This window comes from Wyeomyia smithii, chromosome 2, assembly GCF_029784165.1.
Source record: "Wyeomyia smithii strain HCP4-BCI-WySm-NY-G18 chromosome 2, ASM2978416v1, whole genome shotgun sequence".
Classification (NCBI taxonomy): domain Eukaryota; kingdom Metazoa; phylum Arthropoda; class Insecta; order Diptera; family Culicidae; genus Wyeomyia; species Wyeomyia smithii.
In genome coordinates this window covers 240916128-240927258 of record NC_073695.1, presented here as the reverse complement: position 1 = coordinate 240927258, position 11131 = coordinate 240916128, and the positions used below count along the sequence as shown (strand labels likewise).

At 38.4% G+C, this 11131-nt stretch overlaps 1 protein-coding gene and 1 long non-coding RNA gene across 2 annotated transcripts; both read left to right on the top strand.

Annotated features, from left to right (window-relative positions):
- Positions 1-893: 893 nt before the first annotated feature.
- LOC129721712 (uncharacterized) lies at positions 894-1341 on the top strand. Its single transcript, XR_008727445.1, has 3 exons — positions 894-1048; positions 1118-1194; positions 1253-1341. It is a non-coding gene; the product is annotated as an uncharacterized LOC129721712 (long non-coding RNA).
- Positions 1342-2119: 778 nt separating this feature from the next.
- LOC129720501 (uncharacterized) lies at positions 2120-5853 on the top strand. Its single transcript, XM_055671982.1, has 2 exons — positions 2120-2741; positions 2924-5853. Exons 1-2 carry the CDS (start codon positions 2120-2122, stop codon positions 5851-5853), a joined length of 3552 nt encoding a protein of 1183 aa, XP_055527957.1.
- Positions 5854-11131: the final 5278 nt, after the last annotated feature.

Genomic DNA, 11131 nt, shown 5'->3' with positions numbered 1-11131 from the left:
GTTCGTAGTCTAAACACTTATGTATGTGAGAATGAAATGACATTCACACTGCTATTAGCAGCGATATCTGCAGATTAGGTAATACTGAACAGGAATGAAGCTGTCTTTCCTGTGCGGCCATTGTTGTTTGTGGCTCAGTATCGAGGAGTTCGTCATAATACTGGTACTGTTTAACTATAGATAATAATATTACTGTGTCAGGGAGGTGGTGCTAATAGATGAAACATTTCATTACGTACGCGTTTCAGTTCACAGCACAAAATCAAGTATTTAAACTTCAGTTTGCTATGTTATGCATACTAAAATCAAGCTTCTTTCACTCAGATTCAAATGCTTAAAGGTGTCGAATGCCGAAGCACGTCAAAATACCGTATATTCCAATAAAAATCGGCGTGGATCGACATGACAGAATGAATGGGTTCGTTGATTGGCATTCATATATCAAGAGCATTTGGGATGAGCGTGCGATTTATTTTCAGTGCATTGTGATGCCAAATATCGATATTTATTGTGTCGATTCCCATCCCCAATACATTAACCGATTGCGATTCCCATCACTAAACATAAAGGTTGTGTAAAGCAGGGACGCCATATTTTGATGTGCATTTCGAATTTAAAACTATTTTTTTTATCTGTATAAAAGAGAAATCTGTGTAAGATTGCCAGGTTTCGTGAAAAAATTGTGTAAATAACGTATAAATTCACACAGATTTTTTATTTTTGGCAAATATCTGTAATCTGTATTTACAGGTTACTGTAGACAAATCACTTTACATTTGATTTCACAGATAAATCCGTATATGTGGCATCCCTGATCAAAAGTTTAAGACATTGTATTTACAAGTGCAGTAAATTTATTTGTGAGATAGATTGTCGGAAAACTGAATGAAGATTGTATTTCACATAAGAGTTGAATTGATAGGAGACAATACATAGCAAATATATAGCATCGAAATTTGTAATTTGTACTTGGAATATACGTGCAGCAGTTCTTTCGATTAAAAAGAGGTTCCAGTGATATACACAATGGATCAATCTACAAGTGGAGGTAAATCAATTTAAAATTTAGAGAAAGTTGATAATGTTACTAACGTAATTTTTTCCAATTTATTTGTAGCAATCAATGCTGTGGCAGCAGCTACAAATTCTATTGAGTCGGCTGTAATGGATATCAACGACAAACAAAACGTAGAAGTAATACCTATTCACCAAAAAATAAAAAGAAAATGATTGTTTCACATTTTTATTATAGGAACCTGTGGCTGGCCCTTCCAAAGGATTGCAAAACGCGACTAATCGGAAAATAGTAACTGCAGAAGATAAAAAACACCGCGAAGATACTCGAAACCGTGTTTCGAAGTGGCGGTCTAACCAAACCGATCAATCACGGGACAATATTCGTTCTAACGACAGGACCCGAAAAGCTGCTAACACGGTGAAAGAAACTAATCGCGCGTTCTTGCACAATGCAGCGTTAAACTATCAAGCGGATGTGGAAAACCACAAGCTACCAAATGTTCAAATAGGAAGCATGAACATCAAATGCACTTATTGCCATGCACTAAAATTTTCAGGGGAACCGGAAGGTCTTTGCTGCTCTAAGGGCCAAGTCAGGCTCTCATCCCAAGAGTCTCCTCTCGAGCCACTTCGATCTCTAATAAATGGTCTACATCCAGTATCACGACACTTTTTGTCAAACATCCGAAAATACAACTCCTGCTTTCAGATGACTTCATTTGGAGCTACACGACAGGTTCGAGAACATGGTTTCATGCCAACTTTCAAAGTTCAGGGTCAGGTATACCATTTGGCTGGTTCCCTTTTACCAGCGGAGGATACGAATCCACAATACCTTCAGATATATTTTGTTGGCGATTCTAGGAATGAGGCGAATATAAGATGCTCAAATATATCCGACATTAAACAAAGTGTTGTTTTACCCCTTCAAGAACTATTACATGAGCACAATATATATGTAAATATATTTAAAACTGCATTAGAGAGAATGCCCTCAGATTCTTATCAGGTATGCTATTTTTGTTAGTGCTACTTTTGGAGATTACCAGAAAAGGTTTTAATTTTTTAATCATCCGACCTGACAAAACTCCTGCTGGAGAACATGTTAGAAGGTTCAACTATAGACGAGGTAGCAGTTGTGATGGTTGGAAATGAATTTAATCAGCGAGATATCGTGTTGCAAAAGAAATCATCTCAATTGAAACGTGTGATTGAGACTCATAGATCGTCGGATGCTCTTCAGTATCGCTTGATTTTTTGGCAAGGAGAAGATGGGTACAATTTTGGCATCCCCAGGATTGACCCAGTTAGTGGTGGGCCAAAAGCAAAGAAAGTATCGGCGATGGACTTCTACGCGTACAGAATAATGGTGAGGGATGAGGACGAGAACGTGATATTGAAATTCCGTCAGCTCTTTCACCAGTTCGTCGTAGATATGTATGCCAAAATAGAAAGTGAGAGATTGTTGTATATTCGGCTAAATCAAAAGAAACTTCGAGTGGATGATTACGCTCACCTCAAAGATGCTATGATCAATGATGCTCGGCCAGGTGATCTAGGACAAATGGTTATACTACCTTCGAGTTTCCAGGGTGGGCCGAGGCACATGCACGAGTATACGCAAGACGCGCTCACTTACGTACGACGATATGGACGACCAGATCTCTTTATTACATTTACGTGCAATCCGCTATGGCAAGACATCAAAGATCTCCTGTTTCCAGGTTAGTTATCTATAAACTGAACTATAGATTTTCAATGCAGTCCCTGATGGATGTGCTGTGAATTGTTTACTTAGAGTCGAGCTCATCCATAGCAATTCTGGCATGTAAATGCCAGTTAGACTTTACCTCTTTTTAATCGTTGATACTTTATTTGATGTGATTATTTTTCCAATTCTACATAGGTCAATCGCCATCTGATCGCCATGATTTGATAGCACGAGTTTTCAAACAGAAACTATCAATTCTTCTGCAATTAATTACAAAAAGCCACGTTTTCGGCGAATTAAACGCATGGATGTACTCAATCGAATGGCAGAAAAGAGGGCTGCCTCATTCGCACATGCTGGTGTGGTTGAAGAATCACATTCATGGTAGCGACGTGGACAAAGTTATCTCTGCTGAAATCCCGAACAAAGAGATCGATCCAGAACTTTATGGTGTTGTGACCTCTCAAATGGTCCACGGGCCTTGCGGGACGTTGAACCCCAATTCTCCGTGTATGGTTAATGGGAAGTGTTCAAAGGGTTATCCCAAGCAATACTTATCGGAAACAATGTCCGGGAATGATGGTTACCCACAATACCGCCGGAGAAAACCGGAAGAGGGAGGATTCTGTACCAAAATGCGGATGAAGACCAGTCAAGGTTTCCATGAGGTGGAAATTGATAACAGATGGGTGGTTCCATATTCCCCGCTACTATCAAAGATTTTTCATGCTCATATAAATGTTGAATCGTGCCATTCGGTTAAAGCCATCAAGTATATGTGCAAATACGTGAACAAAGGTAGCGACCAAGCTGTTTTTGAGTTTTCGAACAGTTCAGACGAAGTACAAGAGTTTCTGATGGGTAGGTATATCAGCAGCAACGAGGCTGTCTGGAGAATCCTGGGATTTTCGCTTCATGAACGAAGTCCAGCCGTTGTTCATCTGAGTGTTCATCTTGAGAATGGACAGCGAGTCTATTTCACCGAACACAACCTTCAAGGAAAACTGCAGACTCCACCTGCAACAACCTTGACGGCATTTTTTGATCTATGCCGGCAGGATCCATTTGCGAGAACTCTTCTGTATTGCGATGTTCCGACGTATTATACCTGGAACGTGGCTTCGAAAACATTTCAAAGACGGAAGCGAGGAAAGGCTGTTGACGGTCATCTCGACATCAAAGCATCTGATGCTCTGGGTCGTGTGTATACGGTGCATCCAGCAAATGCAGAGTGTTTCTATCTGCGAATGTTATTGCACATTGTGAGAGGACCTACGTCCTTTGCAGATTTGAAGACTGTCGATGGGCAGGAGTGCGAAACTTATCGTGAAACTTGCTTGAAACGAGGGCTTCTTGAAGAAGACCGGCACTGGGAGGAGGCGCTTAGGGAAGCATGCGCTACTCGGTCCGCAGCTCGGTTGAGGCATCTTTACTGCATTCTTCTTACCACGTGTTCGTTGGCTAATCCCCTTCATCTGTGGGACAAGTTTAAAGATGAAATGAGCGCAGATATTCTTCAAAATCTCCGAAGACAAAATCCTGAACTGAATGTTCAGATCACACCAGATGTACAAAATCAAACCTTGATTTTGTTGGAGGATCTTTGTATGACGATGGCCGGGAAACACATTAACCAATACAGTCTTCCTTCTCCTATCAGAGATCATTCGAATTCGTTGCGTACTGAAATTTTGCAAGAACTATCGTATGATCGTGTCCAGTTGCACGCGTTCGTTGCTGAAAAAGAACCTCTGCTTGAAGCTAACCAAAAGGCAGCATACAAGGAGGTTCTTCGGAGGGTTGAAAACCGAGACGGCGTTATTTTGTTCTTGGATGCGCCTGGTGGAACAGGCAAAACATACGTGATAAACCTTCTTCTAGCAAAGCTTCGCTCGCAGTCGAGCATTGCCTTGGCTGTTGCTTCATCTGGAATTGCAGCGACCCTATTACACGGAGGTCGTACAGCCCATTCCGCATTCAAGCTGCCTTTACAACTGGCACATTGCGATACGGTACCAACATGCAATATTGCTAAAGGATCTGGTTTGGCGCAACTGCTACAGGAGTGTAAGCTAATTGTGTGGGACGAGTGTACTATGGCTCACAAACATGCACTGGAAGCCCTGGATTTGACTCTTCGAGATCTCAAGTCAAATGATCAAGTGATGGGTGGAACTGTAGTGCTTTTGGCTGGAGACTTCCGGCAAACATTACCAGTCATCCCCAAGTCCACACCTGCTGACGAACTCAGCGCTTGCCTCAAGGCCTCTCACCTGTGGAGAAATGTGCGGAAACTTGCGCTTACTAAAAATATGAGAGTGCATGTATTGGGTGACGAATGTGCTGAACTGTTTTCTAAGCAACTTCTCGCTCTCGGCGATGGAAAAATATCCGCAGATACCAGTGATGGACGAATATCCTTTCCAACCAATTTTTGTTGCATGGTAGATTCCCAGTTAGCACTGCAAACGAAGGTCTTCCCCGATATTCAACTCAACTTCACAAACACGCAGTGGCTATGTGAGAGAGTCATTCTGGCATCGAAAAATGATTCTGTTTTCAGGATCAACAAACGAATGTTGGGTTTACTTCCTGGTGAGATAAAGAGTTACAAAGCTATAGACACTGTAGATGATCCAACGGAAGCCATTCACTATCCTATCAAATTTCTGAATTCACTACAGCCATCCGGAATTCCACCGTATAATTTAGAGCTCAAAATCGGCGCTCCGATTATACTTCTAAGAAATCTTCAACCACCAAAAATGTGCAACGGAACCCGGATGATAATAAAGAATCTGTACAGCCATATCGTGGAAGCAACTATTTCTACCGGACATGGAAAAGGAGAGGATGTTTACATACCCAGAATTCCACTATTACCCTCTGATATGCCCTTTTCATTTAGAAGACTACAGTTTCCTATATCTTTGGCCTTTTCTATGTCTATTAATAAGTCACAGGGACAAACCCTGAAAGTTGTTGGAATAGATTTGGAAGAACTGTGTTTTGCTCATGGACAGCTCTATGTGGCATGTTCACGAGTTGGAAACCCCAAAAATCTTTTTGTTTATGCTCCGGGTAAAAAGACTGCAAACATCGTTTACCAAAAAGCATTGAAATAAAATAAGCATTTATCTTATCAAACAGCCTTGAAAGTTGTTAATTAAACCGCCAGATCACAAGAAAATAAATATCACAACCCATAGTCAACTAACCCACGGTCATTTGATTGTAAAGAATATTGAAAAGATAAGAAATGGTTCTGCATTCCAAAGTGTTTGATCCCGAGCAACGCCGGGTATGTTCGACTAGAATATATATATATTTTTTTTTTTTTTTTTTTTTGTTTCAGGTGAAGGGGAAATTTGCATATATATATTTATATATATATATATATATATATATATATATATATATATATATATATATATATATATATATATATATATATATATATATATATATATATATATCTATATCTATATATATATATATATATATATATATATATATATATATATATATATATATATATATATATATACATATATATATAAATATATATATATATATATATATATATATATATATATATATATATATATATATATATATATATATATATATATAATAGTGTTGAAATGTCACCATTTGTGGCAGAACACACAATACTAATTCTGAGTAGATATTCTAGTACATAAATAAATCATTACAAACTCCCCCCCCCCTATAAAAAAAAATAAGAAATTTGCAAATGTCACTCAAAATAACCATTCCGTTTAGTGCATTGAGCTAAGTGATCCATAATTGTAATAATGTTAAATTTTTCGGCGCACAATTGTGGGTCAATCCACATTTTGTCTAATATCATTACTTTTGGATGATAATGCATCGAAATATGGTAACTCATTATCGAGCCTTTACAAAAATAAAATTACTTTTGTGAGGGATTTTGAGGATTTTATAGTCTAAATGATCTTTAATGCCAAATGTGACCCATAATTGTGTCTTTTGCAATTTAAGTAAGTTTTTTTTTCTCAACCGAATTACACACATAATCTGTAGTAAAATTGATTGTTGATCAATTTATTTATGTATTTATTTTCGAACATTTAGACAACACGTGGACTGACTTTTAATTGTAGCGACTGTATATCACATACGTTATCTTTGGTGATAATGGCACAACGCATTAAATTTAGACACACTGTCATTAAAATAATGATCAAAGAGTATATTTCAGTAGAACGATTAAAAAGTACCAAAAACCCCGCGAGGAACTACTGAGAGAGAGAAAAGAGTGCTCTTAAATGCCATTTTCTCAATAATCGCTACTGAGGAAACACGCTGCATCTGTCTTTTTGTTTCTTTTCTTTCTATTACTGTTTCTTCTTTTCTTTTTTATCTTATTCTTCAGTTTAAAGAGTTTATAAGTATATCAAATAGGAGTTATACAAAGTAACATATATTCAGAAGATACTTTTTAAATTCCAATGTATTTTGATACTGAAACATAATCGCTGAAACTCTCATTACTTATGAATTACAAATTCAGAAAAAAAAACAATCTGTGTCCTGGCTCAGCAGAATATACCACATATGCTACTCATTATATATGGCTGTTTGAAGTAAATGAAGGCAGACCAAGAAGGCAGAAAATTTCGACCACTATTTTTTTAATAGACAATTAGAATTACGTTGACCATTGGTGTGAACTTTTGTAATATAAACCACTAGTTAATAACAACCGAATAATAGTTTGGAACAAAAAATGCAATTGTTAACGTTTCTAGAAAAAATTATTAAAACTAGCATTTTTAAGAAACATTGTTGTTAAATACAGCATTAATATTACATAATTAAACTCGGAATCGCCAGAATAGTCGAAATGTCTCTGAAAGGTCAGAAAGAGAATTCAAATTGCGCTCAAAATTACCCAAAAAACGTTTCTAAAGTTTCACAAAGGTTGAAATACGAAATGACGTCAAATCGAGCTCAGAATCGTGGTAACACATGTTGAACAATAATGATAATTAAAATATTAACTTGTACAAATGCTGCCAAACCGATACAGACAATCTATCTCATTTTGAAGCTATTATTTTAAGGCATTTTTCAATATTTTATCACAGTTCTAAATCTCGTCGAAAGGTAGAGGCGAGAGATTCTCGTCGCAGCAGTTTGTCATTGCGAATCAAAGTGTCAGACTGACATATCACATAACACGTCTCGTGTCCACGCACCGTGCCGAGATTGCAACCCCCTAGACGCAGCACTCAGCCACTCAGTGCCGCAGCAGCAATCGGAAATGTGCATAACCGCACACTCAAGCAGGTTAGCAATCGTCAAGTGCCTCATTCCCCCCGCATCCAAAGCCTATTGCGTACAATTCGTGTCACAAAGCGTGTCTTTTTTTCACAGCTCTGCTTCGGGGAAAATGAATGAAACAAAAAAAAAACCCCCAAAAAAAAAAAAAAAACCAACAGCTTGTCATATCCTCGCCTTTTTTTGTTTTCATCGCCCACTGCAAAGCGCAGCCCCGAACACTGGCGTAGCACTTCAGCCAATAATCAGCTTCTGAAAGGGATTTTTCCCCGCGGCAGACAGACAAAAGAGCGACAAAAATCATAAAACATATTTTTACATGCACCGCAAACGCGGTAAGTGAGGAGTTTCTTTTTTTTTCCTCATTTTCAAACTATGAATGAAACACGCTAAGCGTCGAGTTGAAAGGGATAAAACAATTTGCAAATGACGCCGAGTCCGATCGAGTTGCGTCCCCCTCATTTATTAATATGTCTCATTTTTCCGGCGAAAATTCACACATGCCTGCTGTCGCTCCATCAGCTGCCTGCCAGTCTGGATGGAGGAATAAAAAAGTGCCTACCAAGGTGACAAGTGCAGTTCGGTCAACCGAGAACGTGTTTGGTATTTGCATGTTGTACACTAAATTGTGGCGGATTGCAGCTAAGGAGGTTGTAGTAGCGACACTCACAAAACAGAGAGGAAAAAAATTAAATGCATCGTAAAGAAGATAAATTGCCGTAGATGTCAGTTTTATTATTATGGACTTCGAGTTGTAAATTCTTTCCATTTTCGCTTATGTCAGATTTTGGCTGCGTTGGTAGGCGAACTTTGGCTTAAATGATGGATCCTTTTTTTTTGCGGGTGGTTGTGAATGCACATATGCAGTAGCCATGTGGTGGCGGATTAGATTTTGGTGTCGTTTCATGCAGATTGTGATTAATTTGTGTGATCGCGCATTTGGCGATGATGTCAGACAGAAATATTTGAGACGGAACTGGCGGTGGTTTTTGTCGTAAAAAAGTGGGCATCAGGAAATGAGTCATATCGGAATGGAAGAGCACACGATATTTACTTCATTTCGCAAATCTAACTCACTGTTTAAATCGTTTAAATGATGCTCAAAATGAGTTTTATAATATTCCCAATTAAATCTTTACAAAAAAAAAAAAAAAACAAGTAAGACTGCAATATCCAATCCAACTCAGTAACATGCACCTGAAGGTGTGAAAGAGCTACACCGCATTCAAAACTCCAACAAGTGTCATGTCCTGCTGTATACAATTGTATTGTAATAAAATACTTAAAAAAATCGTACATAAAATCCCCCAAAATTGGTGCACACTGGCCACATAATTGGCGCACACTGTAATGGTCGTGATCAGCCAATCTTAGGCCAAATCTCTAACACAAGGCCATGTGCTCACTGGAGAAAGTAAATCGCCGTCAAAACAAAAGTTGTCACCATATTACTTAAGCAATCGTTCAAATTAAATTGCGAAAATTTTCTACGGCACAGAACTAAAGCACGAGCTAAGTAATAGTTACGTTTGAATAAAAAATTGCGAGAATCCACCAAGAACAAAGTTTTACCGACAATGGTTCGTAGCGCTAACCCCGCCATTGTCCTGTACACTAGAGATGGTCGGGTACGGGTATTTTTACCCGAAACCCGTACCCGACCCGTACCCGACGGGTTCGGGTCGGGTTTCGGGTAACGCCAAAATATATTTGACGGGTTCGGGTCGGGTACGGGTAATTAAAAAACCAAGGCTTCGGGTTCGGGTCGGGTACGGGTTTGAAAAATTCTCGATTGGTCGGGTACGGGTCGGGTACGGGTAATTTGATTTTCGTGCATTTTTTTTGGTAAGATTTGGACCACTGCGACCATTATTTTGATCTTTTGTGGTATACCTCTTCTTTAGTCTAGGTACTCGTGGTAGACATAACACTATTGATGGAAGTGATGGAAGTTGTCATATCGCACCCTCTCTCCCAATTAGGAACTGAATTTCGTATGAAATGTATTACCTCATTAGGATTTGCAGACCAGACCTCAAAAGGCTCCAAAGTTCCTTTTCCAAAGGCTCTTATTCTGCGCTGTATTAGTGCACTGCAGTGGCAGAGTAAATGTTCTGCGGTTTCACATTCGAACATTCGAGCAGAGACGACAAATTTCGTCATCTGACTGACAATTTTGTTTCAGGTGATGCTTATTTAGACAGTGTCCTGTAAACAGTCCGGTAATTGTCCTTAGTCCCTTTTTATTTAAACTAAGCATTTTCGTGCATTATGTGAATTTAATTTTTAACATTTCAAACCTAGGTGTTTTCTTAGTGTCGATATTCGGAAGGTCGGAGAAGAACTTGCCCATTCTCACTCAACGAGAGATCGGCCAATACCTATTCTGACAATTGTCGGCAGTCTTTGCACCAAGGGAATGACATCGTGCTATCTTTTTCTAATGTGAAAGTAAATAGTTCTTCCTGCAACCGTTTTGAGTGAATTGGAATTTTTGCTGGGCTTTTTTCATATCTGTCAGGAAAACCGCGGAGCATTGTGCAGTAAGGTAACTTAATACAAAGGCTGGCTAAGCAAAAAATGTGTGGATAAATGCGACAAAAATATGGTATTTACTTAATTTTGGGGTGCTGAACACCAATATTCATTCCATTTTTTATTTGAGGCCGTCCATAAAGCACGTGACCTAATTTTATTGAATTTGGCACTCCTCCCCTTACTTTTTTTTTATTAAATAGAATTTAATCTTCAACCACAAACCCTCAAATCAACCAAAAAACCTAAATTAATCCACCTAGCGGTCAGACTCAGCCTTTCTCAATATTAACTTATTATATATAAAAATAGATTAACATGAATGCTTAAATCCAATAAAGGTATATTCACTCTTTGGGTTCTAAAATATTGATGTTGTAATTGAAGTATAAAATATGAAATTTGACGTAATGTTAGTGCTTAAGAAATAGCGAAATAAAAGAAACGACTCTCAATTTCGAACAATTTAATCACGAGCGATACCGGGAACGTTCAGATGGTACGATACCACATTTAAATCATGTTAAGGCCATATATATA

Excerpts from the sequence above, each read along its gene's own strand:
- LOC129720501 (XM_055671982.1), top strand. The coding sequence starts at position 2,120 with ATGTTAGAAGGTTCAACTATAGACGAGGTAGCAGTTGTGATGGTTGGA. Across the intron at positions 2,742-2,923 it reads CAAAGATCTCCTGTTTCCAG|GTCAATCGCCATCTGATCGC; the intron begins GTTAGTTATCTA and ends AATTCTACATAG.